This window comes from Labeo rohita, chromosome 25 (assembly GCF_022985175.1).
Source record: "Labeo rohita strain BAU-BD-2019 chromosome 25, IGBB_LRoh.1.0, whole genome shotgun sequence".
NCBI classification, from domain to species: Eukaryota; Metazoa; Chordata; class Actinopteri; order Cypriniformes; family Cyprinidae; genus Labeo; species Labeo rohita.
In genome coordinates, this window is record NC_066893.1 from 1,117,175 (window position 1) to 1,136,617 (window position 19,443).

The 19,443-nt window shown below is 33.9% G+C and overlaps 1 protein-coding gene across 2 annotated transcripts in view; it reads left to right on the forward strand.

Moving 5' to 3' along the window:
• The first annotated feature begins 79 nt into the window (after positions 1-79).
• The window catches only part of rpgrip1l (RPGRIP1 like), a 29,820-nt gene continuing 10,456 nt past the window's right edge, over positions 80-19,443 (forward strand). The window contains exons 1-20 of one of the 2 annotated variants that reach the window (XM_051099475.1): positions 80-556; positions 945-1,034; positions 1,128-1,272; positions 1,385-1,686; positions 4,164-4,269; positions 4,715-4,858; positions 4,990-5,095; positions 5,580-5,726; positions 9,519-9,592; positions 9,808-9,947; positions 10,026-10,132; positions 11,672-11,722; positions 11,832-12,011; positions 14,381-14,498; positions 14,584-15,036; positions 17,016-17,155; positions 17,236-17,602; positions 18,384-18,619; positions 18,734-18,823; positions 19,280-19,351. In XM_051099475.1, the coding sequence (XP_050955432.1) occupies positions 950-1,034; positions 1,128-1,272; positions 1,385-1,686; positions 4,164-4,269; positions 4,715-4,858; positions 4,990-5,095; positions 5,580-5,726; positions 9,519-9,592; positions 9,808-9,947; positions 10,026-10,132; positions 11,672-11,722; positions 11,832-12,011; positions 14,381-14,498; positions 14,584-15,036; positions 17,016-17,155; positions 17,236-17,602; positions 18,384-18,619; positions 18,734-18,823; positions 19,280-19,351 (3,063 nt within the window). In that variant the 5' untranslated portion in view covers positions 80-556; positions 945-949. Of the gene's footprint in view, positions 648-944; positions 1,035-1,127; positions 1,273-1,384; positions 1,687-4,163; positions 4,270-4,714; positions 4,859-4,989; positions 5,096-5,579; positions 5,727-9,518; positions 9,593-9,807; positions 9,948-10,025; positions 10,133-11,671; positions 11,723-11,831; positions 12,012-14,380; positions 14,499-14,583; positions 15,037-17,015; positions 17,156-17,235; positions 17,603-18,383; positions 18,620-18,733; positions 18,824-19,279; positions 19,352-19,443 lie in introns of both variants that reach the window. The other variant, XM_051099474.1, reaches the window with a different exon arrangement.

The window sequence follows — 19,443 nt, forward strand, 5'->3', positions numbered from 1 at the left end:
TGTGACGTAAGTGTAACAGCGAATGCCAATATGTGCGTAAATCCTGTCACACGGAAGTGGAGGTCCCGCCCACTTTCTGACTTCAATATGCCGTTTCCCCTTGACTTAACTCGTAAATTACTGTTTTACGAGTCGAAACCTGCCAGGCTGCATTTTAGCTTTTGGATAACGTTTTAATACAGGTCAAAGAGTAAATTAGTCTTTTTCCGTGTCAAGTTTTGTTCAATACTCCATTTTCTTTACTGGATATACTGTACGAGCACATTACACTAGATTTGTTTTGCCATTCAGATATTCATGTTAGTGAATATGTGATATATTTTCACGTAGAGAACGAACTGTTACTTTATACTAAAAATAGCAGCAGTTCAATGGAAATTCAACAGATGTTTTTGAGCGCACTTCATTATGCACTCGAAGACGTCACGCCGTGAAAACTCCATTTCCCATCAGCCAGTTGTCGGAAGTGGAGTACGTAGGAGCGGAAGTGGATGAGTTGTTTGGTAGCAACTGTCGCTGTGGTCTGTGTGTGATGCGTTTAAATCAGTGAGATCAGGTTTGGATTAAAAGATTTTTGTTTTATGAATGTTTAAAGTGCGCTGTGTGCTTATAAGTTCGTCTGCAGTAACATCGTTTTTCTATGTTTGGTGAGAATTTTAATTTATTTGCGATACACTGTATGACTTACCATGTTAATGCATGTATCAAGTACAGATGGTAATGCTATAGTACTTTGATATATTACATGGTGCTAAATGATTATCATATGTATATGTGGTAATATTTACGTATTTTATTATTTAATAGAATACCATTGATACATGTCCAGAATTATCATGGTGATACCGTTGTATTCTTCTGTGTTTAAAGTTAAGTTTTAGTAAAGTAATTTACTCTAATGCATGTTTTCAGTGTTTTACACTTGTGTATTTGTTTGATTTCAGTCTAAATGATGTTTGCTCGTGCTGATGAGACAGCTGGTGATATTCCTGTGAAAGACATCACTCTCAACCCAAATGGAGCCACATTGCCTGGTCAGTATTAAAACCAAAGTATTATTATACTTGACAATAATTGTTTTATATAATGGCAGTTAAATGGATAATCCTGTTTGAAACTGTGTTTAGAGGCTTTGCTGTCTCAGAATATCAGAGAGAGGCAGAATGTGTCCAAGTTCAGCAGGGAGGAGCTGGAGGACAAATTTCTACGGCTGCAGGATGAAAACCTCACACTTAAACAACATACATGCAAACAAGAAGACAAGATCCGCAGGTTTGGTCAATCTTTACATTCTAAGCACATCTAGATGATCTGGTTTATTTGTATTCTTTTCAGCAATAGCAAAAACAATGTATTAAGTTTTAAAATGTGTTTGGTCTTTCAGGATGGCTACCAAGTTGATTCGTCTGGTGAAGGACCGTAAGCAGAGTGAGGGGGGTCGAGTAGTGGGTGGTCGGGATGTTGAGATGGAGGAGATGATGGAGGAGCTGCAGGAGAAGGTTCAGGAGCTGGAGAAACAGAACGAAGGGCTCAAGCGGCGACTGTTAGCAGCCAAACAGCAGCTGCAGGTGCAAAACCGCCGGCACACTCCCTACAGTCACATCCAACCGCGCATCAACTCCGGCCTCCGCAGACTCAGAGACGATATGCCCATGACATCATCTCGACCGCACACTCCCAAAACAGGTATCAAATTCTATTCTATTCTATTTTATTTTTTTTTATTTTATTTTATTTTATTTTATTTTATTTTATTTTATTTTATTTTATTCTATTCTATTTTATGTTGTATTCATGTTCTGTTTTGTTATATTAATATTCTGTTCTGTAATCTTCTTTATGCATATTAAATTCTACTGTATTCTATTGTTTTCCACTATGTTCTTTTTATATATTCTATTCTATTCTGCATTCTATTCTTTAATCTTTATTGTAATTTATTTTGCTGTTCTATTCTGCTGTCCATTTTGTTATATTTTATTCTATTGTGATTTGTGTTGTTTTGTTCTATTCTGAATTCAGTGTTTATTCTGTTCTATTTTGTTATCTATTCTTATTATATTCTACTGTATTCTCTTCTGCTGTCCATTTGATATTCTGTTCTATTCTTTTAGTTATTCTCTTCTGCATTCGGTTCTATAATCTAGGCTGTGTTCTTTCTGCTCTGTTCAATTCTGCATTCTATTGTAGACTATTGTTCTATTCTATTCTAGTCTATTCTATTCTATTCTAGTCTAGTCTATTCTGAATCTGTTCTGTTCTTTTCTATTCTTTTCCATAATATATTGTTTATTCTATTCTGATTCTGTTCTATTTTAATCTATTTCTATTCTGTTCTATTGTGCTCTGTTGTGTTCTGTTCTATTCTGAATTCAGTTTGTATTCTGTTCTATTTTGTTATATTTTGTTGTATCTTTTATGCATATTATGTTCTGCTGTATTCTCTTCTGTTGTCCATTTGATATTCTGCGCTATTCCTTTGTTTATTCTATTCTGCATTCTATTCTAGAATATTTCTTTATATTCTGTTCTAATATCTAGCTGCGTTCTTTCTGCTCTGTTCTATTCCACATTCTATTCTAGACTCTTGTATTCTATTCTATAATCTTTATTGTAATTTATTCTGTTCTGTTCTGCTGTCCATTTTGTTTTTCTATTCTATTCTATTCTATTCTATTCTATTCTATTCTATTCTATTCCATTCTATTCTATTCCATAATATATTGTTTATTCTGAATCTGTTCTATTCTAATCAGTTTCAGTTCTATTTTATTGTGCTCTGTTGTATTTTCTGTTCTATTCTGAATTCAAATTGTATTCTGTTCTATTTTGTTATCCTTTACGCGTATTATATTCTACTGCATTCTCTTCTGCTGTCCATTTGGTATTCTGTTCTGTTCTTTTATTTGTTTCTAGTATATTTTATTCTGTTCTATAAGCATTCTTTCTGCTGTGTTCTGCATTCTATTCTAGTCTATTGTATTCCAATCTGTAATCTTTATTGTAATTTATTCTATTCTGCTGTCCATTTGTTATTCTATTCTATTCTATTCTGTTCTGTTCTATTCTATTCTATTATTCTATTCTATTGTGATCTATGTTATATTTTATGTTCTGTTCTGAATTCAGTTTATATTCTTTTCTGTCTTATCTATTCTTTTATGCATATTAAATTCTAATGTATTCTCATCTGCTGTCCATTTGATATTCTGTTCTGTTCATTTATTTATTCTGTTCTGCATTCTATTCTAGTATATTTTATTCTGTTCTATAAACATTCTTTCTGCTGTGTTCTGCATTCTATTCTAGTCTATTGTATTCTAATCTGTAATCTTTATTGTAATTTATTCTATTCTGCTGTCCATTTGTAATTCTATTTTATTCTGTTCTATTCTATTCTATTCTATTCTATTATTCTATTCTGTTGTGATCTATGTTATATTTTATGTTCTGTTCTGAATTCAGTTTATATTCTTTTCTGTCTTATCTCTTCTTTTATGCATGTTAAATTCTAATGTATTCTCATCTGCTGTCCATTTGATATTCTGTTCTGTTCATTTATTTATTCTCTTCTGCATTCTATTCTAGTATATTTTATTCTGTTCTATAGTCTATGCTGTGTTCTTTCTGTTTTGTTCTATTCTGCAGTCTATTTTATATTATGTTCTATTTTGTTACCTGTCATGTTCTTGTATACATAATCTATTCTATTCAATTATATTCTGTTCTGTTGTGCAGTCTATATTCTGTTCTGTTTAAATTCTACTCTATTCTTGTCTGGAATCTATAATGTAATATGTTCTGTTTTCTTTTTTATTCTGCAAATTATTCAGTTTTCAGTAATTATATTCTCTTCTGCAATGCAATATTATTTTCTGTGTTATTGATTCTATTCTATTCTTCTATTCTGTGTAATATTTTAATTCTACTCTGTTCTTTTCTGTATTTTTTAATATAAAATTTTCTGTGTTATCAATTCATCCTAATCTAATTTAGTAATCGCTTAACCTTTGTTGGGGGTGATAATGTTTCCATAACTTCTAGATATATTCTCAAAGTATCCATTTAGTGTTTTGTATGAAATGTAAAAACAGAGGTTCTAGAGAAAATTATATTCTATTTATGATACAAATTATTGGTTGTATTTTGTTTTCTATTCAAAGGTATCAGGCATGTTGAAGGGGACATGAGTGCAAAACCACCCCAAGGTTTGTTGCCCCGCTATGGACACAGTCTGCTGGATGAGGCCCGTGCTGAAATCCGCAACCTGTGAGTATGGCACCGAATCCACCTTATTTTTCCCATAAGAGTGGGTGCAGCCATTTGTAAATTGTTTTGTGTCTGGCTTCCGGTCTCATCCACTTCCAGCTATTTTTAGCTGCACAAAAAGCTTGTTTTGCTGCTTGATATTGCAAACTGGTGTGTCTTACCATATTATTTTAACGTATTATCGTAATTATAAACACACACGTTTGTAGTGCCAACTGTTTTGCCGTTTACTGCGCTTCGATATTTTTCTCGTTATTTCCCTATGGCGGATTATGAACCGGACGTCTAACACATTACTAGAAAACAGCTTACTTCCGGACTGAAAAATAAGGTTGATAGATGTTGCACTATCGCTATTGACAAGCCCACAAACGGCAACACAGCGCTCATAGAATTAATAACATTACATGTGTTCACATTTGTTGCTTGTGTTTTCTGATCACAGAGAGAATGTGATTGAGAGCCAGCAAGTTCAGATGGAGGAGATGGAGAGATCAGCAGAGATGCTGAGAGATCAACTGAAGAGGAAAGAGAGAGAGTTTGATGAATCACTCCTTCAGATGAGAGAGCATCAGGCCAGCGGACAGAGGTGCTGCTCGCTCCTTTTAAACACTGAACTTTTAAACTCATATTCAGCACAGGAATTGCTGTAATAGAATATTAATATGACTACAGCAGAGTTTGAACTGAAATCCTTCATGAGATATGTGTGTTCTGCAGGTTAACTATAAAGGATAATGTGGAGATGATCAAACTGCAGAAGCTGTTATCTGAGAAAGCAAACACACTCACAGTGCTGGAGGGCCGATTTCTACAACAACAGGAGGTACGACTCACCATCATTGACAAAAAGATTGATTTTCAGCCAGTCATAGTTTATCTGTTATTAGGATTGTGTTCTTTGCTATCATTAAATTCTTTGCACCCATCTGGAGTAATGATGCTAAAAATTCAGCTTTCATCACAGAAATAAATTATATTTTAAAATGTATTCACGTAGAAAACAGTTATTTTGGATTGTATAAATATTTCACTGTTTTTACTGTAATTTTTATCAAATAAACGTAGCGTTGGTGGGCAGAAGACATCTTTAAAAACTTCTGAACTGTAGTGTGTAATCACTAAATAAAACACTGAAGTATGTCATCTTAAACTATCTATATAGTTTAAATAAATTAGGGTAACCACATTAAAAATACATTACCTTTAAACGCACTTCATTGGCATCAACATCAGTGTCTCGTTTTTTGTGCCCTCTGCTGGTGGTCAATATCAACTGCAGTTTTTGTAAAGTGTGCGTGTTTTTGCAGAGTATGAAGACTCTGAAGGCTAGTCATGATGCAGCACTGGTGAAGGTGGACGAAGTGAGCAGACAGCTGAAGGAGGAGAGACTGAAGAGTTTACAGCTGGAGACACAGATTCAGACCAGAGCTCTGGACCAGAGACACTCACAAGAGGTACAGCTGCCGTCATATGGCATCTTTACACAGCAAAGGCGGCACAGAAACCGAATCTGAAGCGGCATAAAACCACGAAAATGTGCATTTACACAGACCGTTTAATGCTGTTCTGAAGCGGCATACATGCATTTACACAGGAATTAAAATAGTGGAAAACATACATCTTTTAAAATAACTACAATTTTAAAATTAGTTTTAACAAAAACAAATGCTATAAAATTAAATAACAAATATAAAAAAGAACAAACAAGATAAAACACAAAATAAATAAAAACACGACATTTTAAAATGTACCTGCAATAAATGTAAATTTCATGCGCGTGCTACAGTGTATCTGCAAGACGATGGTGGAAGTTTGGCAGTGTTTTTTATTTTAAAAAGCCTGTTGACTTCTGCCGTTATCTATGGTTATTTCAAAATTTTTTTTTTTTTTTTGAACATTCGTTTCTTATTTATTTGGTTCTACACTCAAAAAAATGATTTGTTGGACTTACTTAAAAAAAGACTGTCAAGTGGTTCCACGCAACTACATTGAGTAATTTGTACAAGTAACAATTTAGTTGTATGAACAAAAAAAATTCAAGTAAAGCTGACAAAATTTCTTGAAGTAAATACAAATCATTTGAATTTGTTACTGTTATATATTGATTATATGTGTTGTTTACTTAATAATTTTATGTTAAATTTTTTATAAAAGTTTATTACATAAAGTGAACTGATTTATTAATTTAATTTACCTTATTACCTTATTAATTATTTGTGCAAGTAAAAAAAAAAAAACAAAACATTAATGTCAAGCATTTTTTAGAAACAAAATACATTTATTTTCTTCTCAAGGTCTTACAATGAGCAACTTCTTCAAGAAATTGTAATCATTCTCAGTTCAAGATAGGCAACAGCATTCTTGTCAACAGAAAAAGTTCTTCCCAAGGTCTTGGTGATGTAATACAGATTCATGCTGTATATGACACTCAAATGCAGAGCACAAGCCTAGGTGACATCTCGACTTTTAGTTGATTCCAAAACCTGATGGAGGGTCACAGACCAGGTTTGATGATGTAAATTCCAATGGCTGTATTAGTCAGGTCTCTTTCAGCATTCACAAAGTCCTAAAAGGCATGAAAACAGTTAAGCTGTTCAGTAATTTTCATTACACCAACAAATGCAGGTTGCAAATTTAACATCACTTAGCAGTACATCCAGTAAAAGCAAAGATTCTGAGAATTATGTATCCACAGACCTTAGTCGGGTCATATTAATTTTAGACAGGAATAAATAGGGCTGTAAGTAATAGGTTACAGTGCATTCAATGAATTGTACTGTTGTTTGACAACATACATTTTGAAGCTGGAAAAAGAAAGAAAAAAAAAAAAAAACTTTCAGTGGACACAAACTCCATGAAACTCCAAATTCCAGTTTTAAAAGTTGTCAGGTTTATGCAGGACCTTTATGCAGTGTGTAATTGTAAAGACTGTAAATCCATATGCATCTACTATACAGTTGATTACTGTATTGTATTGTCTAGTGTTCAAAAGAATGCCTGAGAACACTTACTGTATACTCCTTCATGAGGATTTCATAGTCTTCATTAAATGACAATTCACTCAAAAATTAAAGTTTTGTCCTTATTTACTCACCCTCAAGTTGTTCCAAACATGTATGATTTTCTTTCTTTTGTTGAACATAAAAGATATTTTAAAGAACGTTGGTAACTAGACAGTTGACAGTAGCCATTGACTTATGTATATTTTTTTCCATACTATAGAAGTCAATTGATATTCAACAGATATTACAAACCTTCTCAGTGACAGCCATTAGTTTACACATGTTCCGTCCTGCAACTCCTTTATTGGTAGATGCTGGACAGTTTACTTCTGTATCCACCCAGTGTTTGTCTAAATCAGTTGAGTGGTGGTAATTCAAGTAAACTCAGCAGCAATCTAGAGATTTAATAGACATAACACAACACTGAGGATATCTTTCATTTTTAAATTTACATTCAGGGATATTCAATGAAATCTGAAGACAAAAAGCAATTAGGCTACCTCCACATGGGCTTGAACAACTAAATAGAACAGCGTAAACACTAGTATCCTTAGCATATGAACGATTAAGATAACTCTGTAGTACATTCCATGTTAATTCCATATTATATAGTGCATGGGAAACAATTACTGTGACCAAATTAGCCTTGTGTTAATCTAACATTATAGTGCTTCAAATATTGCCATCTAGTTGACACTGTTATTTTGCAGTCCTTACATTGCCACATGCTTGTTTTGGGGGAGAAACACGAGTTAGCATAACTGACTAAAATGGAAACATACTAGAGAATGAAAATGTAGCCTGTTTTGAACAGATTAGCATTGCCAGGCACCAAAATATACTGATAATTTTAATAAAAACCCTTTGTGCAGACTTAAATCACTTTTTCAAAGCAGTATTTATCAGGATGGTAAAGAATTTAATTCATACCTGACAAGCTGAGTCACCCGCATCTTTTCCTGGTTTGTCTGTCTTCTGTTGCAGCTACGGTGCACCTAAAGGTCCATCCTACATCGTTTTACTAATTTGTGCGTTTTACTCAGCATTGTTAAGTTGACTGAACAAACACTTCTTAAGTAAAGCTAACAATGTTAGCTTTTTGTAGAAACCACTCAGTTATATTAAGTTGACTGAACAAACACTTGTTAAGCAAAGCTGACAATGTTAGTTTTTTGTAGAAACCACTCAGTTATATTAAGTCCATGGCGTTGCATGCATTTTTTAAGTAATGTTAACATGGATGTATAGAGTGAAACTCACGACAGTGAAAGTTAATTTTTTTGAGTGTATGGTGTTTGGTGATTTTTACTTTGTGTAATTTATTTCTTATTCGTTTTCTAATAAACGTTTTACGTTTCTTATATTTATTTGGTTCCCTTTATGTAGGCCTAGCCTAAGTTATTTGTTATTTTATATTAGGCATATAGCATGGTGTAAGCTATTTGTATTCGTTTTGTTAATAAAAGTTCCATGATCAATTTATAGGCTAAGTAAGTTTAACGTTGTATTCTGTTGTTGCTTGAATTGGATTCAAGCAATTGCGTTGAATGCCGCTAATTTAAAAGTGAAAGTAAAATGTGCACTGTGCATTGGCTATATAAAAGTGAAGGAAAGCGAGTGAAAAGATGGAAATTGAAGATATGTGCCATTGAAGTTCGGAGCTAGTTTCCTACTTCCCTCATGACTGAGAAATTTGTTTCTGATGTAACGAAACATTTAACTTGCAAAAGCGGGAAAATAACGAAAAGAGAGCCCTCTTTATCAAGACAAGCTGAGAATCATGAGTCGCGACTCGTGAGGATATGGGGCTTAAATTGAAATTAATTTACCCAAAACGTACGTATTCTACCCACTAAAATAATAAAATAATATGAATAAAATGAAAAAATGAATTGAAAATTAAATCATGATTGGCTCTCATCATGACTGTTTCGCGTTTCGTTTACACTGAATCAAAACAGCATTGCGTCGCCTTTGATACTAGGGACTGAGGTGGGTCAGACCCGGCATATTTTAGGTCTGCTTTAATGCGGCATTGCATCTTTACACTGAATTCTGAGCCGACATAGACTCGCTTTAGAGCAGCCTTAAATCGGCTGTGTAAAGATGCCTATATATACATCCTTTATATACAATATGATAAATGGCTTTGATAGTGCAACAGCATCACTACCAGTGTTGTTACTGTTAACTAAAACGAAAAATATCTATCTATCTATCTTACCAATTTCTGTCTGTTTTCAGTTACAAGAGAGAATCCAAGATTTGGAAAAGGAGAGAGACTTGCTCAAGGAAAACTGTGATAAATTAGTGAAAAGGTGAGAAGATAAAAGCTTGAATGGAGTACATTAAATAATAAAAAGCATAGAAATTACAGTTTGTAAAACTAAACACATACAGTAGAGTTATTGTAACTAAAGTACTGTTGTTATCGCTCATGCTTAGTATTAAGGATTTCAACAAATCCCTAGAATTGTGGCTGAGCGCTTTGCTGTGAGCACATCACTGAGTTTCTTTTTGTCTGTTGTAATAGTGCGTTTGATGTGAGTCAGGAGCACAAATGGAAGACGAGAGAACAGCAGCTCAAACTACAGGTCGCCCAGCTGGAGACGGCTTTAAAATCCGACCTCGCTGATAAAAACCAAATCCTGGATAAGATCAAGGCAGAGAGAGGTAACTGCACACACGACCGCAGCTGCTTTAAAACTGCTGATGTAACACACTCTCACTCTTATTTTATTTTCACAAAAGATTTAAATGAAAAGCTGGTGCAAGAAAACAAGGAGCTTCAGCTGCGTTACCTTGAGCAGAAACAACAACTGGATGAAATTAAAGAGCGCATGAAGTTCTTTACCAAGGTAAAGTGTAATATTTGTAGCAGCAGAGAAGAAACATAGCAATTTGATGCAATAGTTCACCCAAAAATAAAATGACCATGAAACAACTTAAAAAAGGATGAACATGTACAGTTGAAATCAAAAGTTTACATACACCTTGCAGAATCTGCAAAATGTTATATATTTTTTTTTTAACAAAATAAGGGGGATGATACAAAATGCACGTTATTTTTTTATTTAGTACTGACCTGAATAAGATATTTCACATAAAACACGTACATATAGTCCACAACAGAAAATAATAGATTAATTTATAAAAAATGACCCTGTTGAAAAGGTTACATACACTTGATTTTCGACATACACTAACTGTCATGAACCGGAAAAAAAACAGTCCAGGCAGAGTGAGACAAGATGAACGTTTGGCATTAAAAAGTATATAAATTGTATTATTTTTATGAAAATAACCGATCGTTACACTAGATAAGACCCTTCTTCCTCGTCTGGGATCGTTTGAGGCCGCATTTAAACTACATTTTGGAAGTTCAAAATTGGGTCACCATATCAGTCCATTATATGGAGAAAAATGCTGAAATGTTTTCCTCAAAAAACATAATTTCTTTATGACTGAAGAAAGAAAGACATCTTGGATGACAAGGGGGTGAGTACATTATATGTGAATCTTTGTTTTGGAAGTGCGCTTCTCCTTTAATACTGTGATGATCCACAGCTGTTTTTTTGTTGTGATAGTTGTTCATGAGTCCCTTGTTTGTCCTGAGTTAAACTGTCTGCTGTTCTTTAGAAAAATCCTTCAGCTCCCACAAATACTTTGTTTTTTCAGCACTTTTTTTGCATTTGAGTCCTTTCCAACAATGACTGTATGGTTTTGAGATCCATCTTTTCACACTGAGGGACTCATGTAACTATGACAGAAAGACACTCACTGATGCTTCAGAAGGAAACACAATGCATTAAAAGTGAAAAGTTTTTGAATTTGTAGATTAGGGTAAATTTCATTATTTTTCCTTCTGGAGCATCAGTGAGTGTTTGAACCTTCTGTAATAGTTGCATATGAGTCCCTCAGTGTGAAAAGATGATACAGTCATTGTTGGAAAGGGTTCAAATACACAAAAATGTTAAAAAACCAAGGAATTTGTGGGACCTGAAAGATTTTTCTGAGGAACAGCAGGCAGTTTAACTGTTCAGGACAAACAAGGGACTCATGAACAACTATCACTAAACAAAAAACACAGCTGTGGATCATTCAGGTACCAACGCAGTATTAAGAATCAAATGTATGTAAACTTTTGAATAAATTCAACTATTATTTTCTCTTGTGGACTATATGTAAATGTATTTTATGTGAACTTATTTGATCTTATTTAAGTCAGTACTAAATTAAAAATAACATGCATTTTGTATGATCTCTCTTATTTTGGTAAAATAATTAACATTTTGCAGATTCTGCAAGGTGTATGTAAACTTTTGACCTCAACTGTACATTGCAAATGATTTTATTTGTTTCCAGTTGTTGCCTAAATCTTATACTCTGTTTTAAAGGAAAGTGAAATAGATGCAGCTGAACTCAGTGAAGCCCTCATGCTTATAAAGGTAAATGAATAAGTACTAATTACAGATGACTAGATTACTAACATACACTACTGTTCAAATGTTTTGGGTCAAAGTTTATTCATTTATTTATTTTGTAATGAACATTTAGGTTCGTAGGAGTCAGAAGAGTGGAGAGCTTGGATTTCTGGAGAAGGTTGAGGAAGATGTGAAAGTAGATGTGGAGCGATCTTTCAGGGAACTGCAGGCCACTCATGCTGAGACCATTCAAGAGCTGGAGAAGACCAGGAACATGCTCATCATCCAACACAAGATCAATAAAGACTATCAGGTTTGGCCAACAGACCAACAGACCTTAGATAATCATCACTATCTATTATCCAGACGTCAACATGAAATCAAAATGAACACATTAAAGGGTTAGTTCACCCAAAAATGAAAATTCTGTCATTAATTACTCACCTTTATAACAGACCAAACCTGTAAGACCTTCATTCATCTTCAGAATACAAATTAAGATAATTTTGATGAAATCCAAGAGCTTTCTGACCCTGCCAAGACAGTAACACAATTACCATGTTCAAAGCCCAGAAACGTAGTAAGGACATTGTTAAAATAGTAGTTAAAACAGTAATGTTATTAAGCTACGAGAATACTTTTTGTGTGCAAAGAAAACAAAAATGACTGTCAGTTGACATGCATTCAGGGTCAGTCTGTCTATGCAGAGTTAGAAAGCTCTCGGATTTCATTGAGAATATCTTAATTTGTGTTTCGAGGATGAACGAAGGTCTTGTGGGTTTGGAACAACATGATGGTGATTATATGATAAGATGAAAGAATTTTCATTTATGGCTGAACTATCCTTTTAACACAGTATTTCTACAATCTTAATAGTTACTGCAGTGATTTAATGTTGGTCAACTTTAATGTAATGACACTTTCAGAAATAATAGAAAATAACAATAGATTTGAAAGAAGTGTCCAGATTCACTTGAGAGTAAACTTGACCTTTAGCCTTCATATGGAGCCTTCTAGACAGTAGGGGCTGGGGCTGTTTAAGGAAACTGCAAAATCATATCCAATTCCAGACTTCCAGCTTACACTTTATTTTGGTAAGGAACACACTTTTCACAATTCAGTCGATTCCCAGTCGATAACATCAAATCTTGCTGTACATTTTTATCAACATAGTGAAACAGTATTGTAGAGTCTGTCTCAAGTCCAAAAACATATTTTCAGGGTCTCTGTCTGGTTATGGAAGGATACTTCACCCTGTTCAGGTCACTGACAGAGTTAACCTTACAGTAGCGCTCAACACTGATTACTGTCAGACTTTCAAAATCCTTTATCACTTGAATTACGATTATGAAGGAAGGGATAATATACATCTTTATTTTGCGATAAAGATGGCTGGATGTACATTATTCCACTTATTACACAGCTGCTTGCCCTAAAGTAAATAATTCAACATGAAACACTGATCTGAGTTGAAATATTTGAACTGAAATCTTTCATGAAAAAATCAGTTGCTAGCACGTTTCAACTAGACAGACAGTATTAAGGGATAGTGCAGTCATACCACTTTTATTACACAACATTTCACCACATAAATATTTAAGTACTAGTACTTACAGTGCTAGTTATCTTATAATCCATTACAGTGTACAAAACACGTTTGTATGAAACAACAGAGCGAGTCCACGATACCAGGATGAGAGAATTAAGAAGTTGTATACATAATATTGAATTTTTAATAATAAGTAATATTTTATTAGCTAACCAAACGCAAAGCTTCCTCCAAGAAAAACTATCAAGCGTATAGCACCGACTTTTACCAGTTGTTATTGGGTAATAACATACCTTGGAATGTCATGACTGACCAGTCAGAATCAAGCATTCCACAGAGCCGTCTAATAATTTATTTTAAAGCACAGCCACACAAATTCAGACTTAACACCTCTTATTTACTTTGAGATCATTCTGAGGTTAAAGGAACACTTCACTTTTTTTGAAAATAGGCTCATTTTCCAACTCCCCTAAAGTTAAACAGTTGAGTTTTACCGTTTTCTAATCCATTCAGCCGATCTCCAGGTCTGGCGAGGAACTGGCTAGGAACTATACTCTCATTTTGGCGTAATAATCAAGGAACTTTGCTGCCGTACGGTTAAGGGCAGTTGGACAATGAGCCTATTTTCAAAAAAAGTGGAGTGTTCCTTTAAATGCAGATTTGAAATCATAACAAGAAATAGTTTCATAGCTGTGATACTGGTTTTAAAATCAAATGTTTGCATAGTTATGACAGGAAACACTGGCATATAACAGTGCGTTGGAAGAAAACAGTTAATCCTAAAAAATTAAGTATATGTACAAACCCAAATAAAAAATAAAACAGTTATCGAATAAGCAGGTGTGCTATTCTGTATCCTAAACTCCTGAAACATTGGTGTCTCATTTCATAGCAGTCAATGCAATTTACGAAAGAAGTCAATTAAATCTATATATGTGTGTCTGTCTGTGTGTGTGTTTGTGAAAATTCAGATGTAACCCCCTTTGTAATCATTAACATTTTTCTAAAGTAACTGTAATTTAATTACACATTTTTCTCAGTAACTTAACTAATTACAGTTACATTTATTTTGTAATTAAATTACGTAATTCCATTACATGTAACTAGTTACTCCCCAACACTGATTGTTGTAGGCAGAGGTTGAAGCAGTCACTCGCACGATGGACGATCTGAAACTTGAATATGAGCTGAAGTCGGAGAAGCTGGCTCAGCTACTGGACATGAGAGCTGCCAAGATAAAGAAACTTGAAGGTATAGCTGCATCCAACACATGATTTTCAGATTCCCAATGTTGCATTAACGCTTAGTAAAACTAATTCTTCCTATGTCCTTCCAGCCCAGCTGAAAGACATTGCATATGGAACCAAGACCCATGTATTCAGACCTGATGTGACCAGTGATGACGTTACAGATGAGTTTGATGAAACCCTTAGCTTGGCTCGAGGCGAGAACCTTCTGGAAATTCACTTGGGGAAAGCACAGTTCTCTCCTGAAGCTGTAGAATATCTGAAGGACAAAGATCTGTCCACTTTCTGCACATACGCCTTCTACGACTTTGAGCTGCAGTCTACACCTGTGGTTCGAGGGGTCCGTCCAGCGTATAGTCTCACGTCTCAGTATCTTGTGAGGGTGGACGATCTCTTCTTGAACTATCTCCACACCAGCTCAGTTACGGTGGAGGTTCAACTCGCTGAGGGCTTGAGCTTCCGCACGGTGGCTGCTGGTCAGCTCAGGTTAAAACAGCTGCTGGAACGAGATGGAAAGGTGTTTGGCACCATTCAGTTAGTTGGTGAGTCTTAAGACCGTCTTCTGTAGAGGTTGACCAGTATGGGTTTTTTAGTTGATATTAAAGGAATTGTTCAACCTAGGGCTGGGTGATAAATCAATAACAATAATTATCACGCAATATAAATTTCCTCGATAAATGATAACGAGTTTGATAAATGTTCGATATAATGTTTATGCAGCATATGCAGAACGAACGAGCACTAGTCATTTGAAGCACACCACTCAGACCGTTTATCCGCTTGGATCAAAGTTCAAACGGCGGCTCGTGCAAGCTAGAGCAGATGCGTTCACTCGCTGATGAGTCTCGTTTATGCGACCACTAAACGGCGCTGTGAGATCTAGTGTGAAGAGCGAAGCGAAGTTTATAGCCAGATGAAACAGCGCTGACTAACAGGAGAAACACTGTGCCCAATGATACAGTCAGAAGGCTTTTTAATCTACAAATCGCCATCATTTTCCATTGATTTACTATGTTAGTAGCACTAACTGCACAGTGTATTGTGTCAGAAATGTGGGTATTCATGTTGAATTTTATTATATTATTAATGTATATAAATTGTATTGAAGGAAGAGTAATGGAAAATATTACAGTATTTTTTTGTGGTTAAGCTATAGTGTTTATGCATTTATACTAAATGTATTTAGACTGTTTTCATACAAATACATAGAAACCATATTACTTTTTTACCATGGTATTGAAGTGCTATATTTGTGGTTTTAACTGTGATTACTATGATCTTAATGTATGCTACTATGAAAAACCAATGGTTAATTAAAAAAAAAGTCAGAATAATTAAATTTCACCATATAAAAATGAGGTTGCTACAGTTTTTACAGATATTACTCACTTTGATAATGAACATAAATCTACATCTGCATCCTAACTCAAGCTGCTATCAAATGTGTGTTTCTAAAAGTGAAAAAAAAAGTATTATTATTAATAATATAATGAGGCAACACAAACCTGTTTCTTGATTTGAAACAGTATTACTTATTAGAACATGTAGAACTAAGAAATTATTTTTTTTTCTTATTATTTTTGATATATTTTGTTAAGGAAAAAATGTAAAAGTGTAAAAAAATTCAAAAACATGAAGAGTTTGTCATGTTCTGAACATAAAGAATAGTTTAAAACCACAATTAACCATCTGGTTTTTACAAATTTCATATTGGAGCAAAAATCTGCCTTTAAACTTAAATATTGTAATATTTTTTTGTCCATATCACCCAGCCCTAGTTCAACCCGAAATGAAAACTGTTTCTGTAAAGACAACTTAAATGACTTTCTTTTGAGGAACACAAAAAGGAGAAGTTCAAGCTGCTCTTTTGTATACAACACTTAAAAAATAGAGGTTCTTTATTGCCATTTATGGTTCATTAACATCCATTGAAACTTTTCAATGCACAAAAGGTTCTTTATAGTGGAAAAGGGTTCTTCTGATTATTAAATGTCCTTAACCCTTTAACTGCCACTTCCATTTTTGGACACAGATGTAAAAATGCACCATCCAAACTTATTTTTTAAATTATTTTTTTAATTATTAATTTTTTTAATTTTTATAATTTATGAATGAAAACATTTTATAATATAGTTTTGATGTACATTTTCCATGGTAATGCAATGTCAGATTTTAAAATGGCCTTCAAAGGATGAATTTTGATATTTTATTTTTAACTGATATATAATTTCTTTTGATTTCTAAAGCGTGTTAGGGAAAAAAGCAATGAAGACACTCTTTTGTGACAAAAGTCAGAAACTCCTGTTGTGATGTAGATTTTTGAGGTGCACTCTTGACATATATTAATCTATTAAAACAAGGTTAACAAATGGTTAATCTATTGTTGTGAAAAAAAAAAAAAAAAACTTTTTGAAACCGTTTTTAAAAGTTAATTACAGTTGAAAGTGATTAAAACTGCTAAAAAAGGACAAAAATAAATGACCATAAAGCTTTCATAAAAGTGTTTTCAATCTGTTTGTAGGTGTTACAGATGAGATCCAGGTGTTTGGTACTCTGGAGTACTGGCTCAAACTCAGGGTTCCAATGGAACAAGCCATTCGCCTTTATAAGGAGAGAGTCAAAGCGCTTGGTTACCTCAACACAAGCATGAGGGACAGCCAGGTACTATTTGCAACCCCATCTAAGGCACCGTTTGCTGCTTTGAAGCATGCTAAAATGACTTGATCTTCTTTCCTCTTCAGGCTTTATCGGTTCCTGTCCCTAGTTCCTCATCATTGATGGATGGTGATCTAAATGAACTAAATGTCACCATACACTCCTGCTGTAGTCTTAAATCCAGAGGTCTTCACACTCAACCCAGCCCATATGTCATCTACAAACTCTACGACTTCCCTGACCATGACACGCCAGTCATATCCTCCACCAATGAGCCGCAGTTTGAAGATCACATGATCTTCCCAGTGGCTATGAACTCTGATTTTGATGCGTTCCTTAGGTCAGAGGCTCTAGTGTTGTATGTGTTTGATGATTTGGATGTTGAGAACCAGCTGTACCTGGGGAAGGCCAAAGTACCACTTGTGTCGCTGGCGCACGATAAAAAAATCACTGGTGAGGACAAACTCTTTGTTGCAGTGTAGACTGAATTTGATTGATTTTTTTTTTTTTTTTTTTTTTTTAAATTAAAAATTCAGTGAAATCAAAATAAAGGTTTTGTGGCTTTTAGGTCATGTCAAATAGTAAAAAAACGTTTCAAATAAATGTTGGACGTTTTTGACCAATAAAATGCTGACCAGAAATAGAAAAGGACAAATTTGGGAATTATATATATTTGACACATTTTTGGGAAATATAATGTTATCAGGATATTTTTTTTATTTAGAAAATTAGTCATAGAAACATTGGAAAGAAAGGTGTTTATTATATTTTAAGTTTATAACATTTATTGCATTTTTATTTCTTCAGGGACACTGCAAAAATATATTAAAAATCTGTAAATTAATATATAAATATATAAAAATATATAAATATATTTTTTATTTTGTTAATTATTTTTTGAGGTTTAAAAGGTGTAAAATCTGTATATATATACATATATATATATATATATATATATATATATATATATATATATACATATACACAGATTTTACACCTTTTAAACCTCAAAAAATAATTAACAAAATAAAATATATATTGTATATATAATTTATTTATTATTTTTTGAGGTTTAAAGATAAATAGCCTATTTTGCTTCTAAATTTATCTTGGTACATTTATTTTGTTATAGAATTTTTGCTGGAAAATATGACTGGTGATTATGATTGATTGATTGACAGATTTATTTACACCTTTAATATTGGTGTTTTTCTTGTGATTTGTATTTTTTAAGGTATGTTTGAGCTTACAGACCCTGCAGGTCTCCCCAGCGGCCAAATCAGTGTGACTTTGAAATGGAAGTTCACATACCTTCCTCCAACAACCTCGACTATCACCACACAACAGACCAAGATCACCGGCAGAACGACGCCAGAGAGACAGACGTCCCAAGACAAGGAGAAAACACAGACAGAGACACAACAGATGATCAAACATCCTCCACTAATACCTCAACCCACTGTTTCTGAGGTAATGACATCCCCAAAACGCTTCAGCATGCAGAGCCATAAATAAATCAATGCAGAATGCTTTTTGTTGTTTCGTCATTGTAGAATATGTGTTTTTCTTATTCTTCATATATAGACTCCAATGCCCAAACCCAGGCAGCGAACTTTACCAAAATCAACTACTAAAAGAGTTTCTTTTGTGGATGTTACAGAGCTTGAAAAACAGGTTCAAGAAAATTCTGTGTCACTCTTACTATTACTCAAATTAAAGGAGAAGTTTATTTCCAGAACAAAAATGTACAGATAATGTACTCACCCCCTTGTCGTCCAAGATGTTCATGTCTTTCTTTCTTTCTTCAGTCGTAAAGAAATTGTGTTTTTAGAGGAAAACATTTTTCTCCATATAATAGACTGATATGGTGCCCCGATTTTGAACTTCCAAAATGCAGTTTAAATACAGAAAAATCCTGAAATGTTATCCTCAAATAACATAATTTATTTACGAAATGAACATCTTGGATGACAAGGGGTGAGTACATTATATGTGAATCTTTGTTCTGGAAGTGGACTTCTCCTTTAAGGCATTACTTAACCCTGAGTATTATCCTGTACCATTTGTGCACTTCTGTATGTGGTGTTTTGATTATGTATTTTGCGTATTTGTATTAATAATCACTAATAGATGGAGCAGACTGCAGCCTCTGATGAAGGTGATAATGAAGAGCCGAAATCATCTGTGATCCCTGCACCAAAGGTACACTCAAAATACTGTGAAATTCACAGTTTAAAAAAGGAATACAATTGTCAAAAAAAAGTTTAGGAACAAACAATATGTGATGCTGTGTT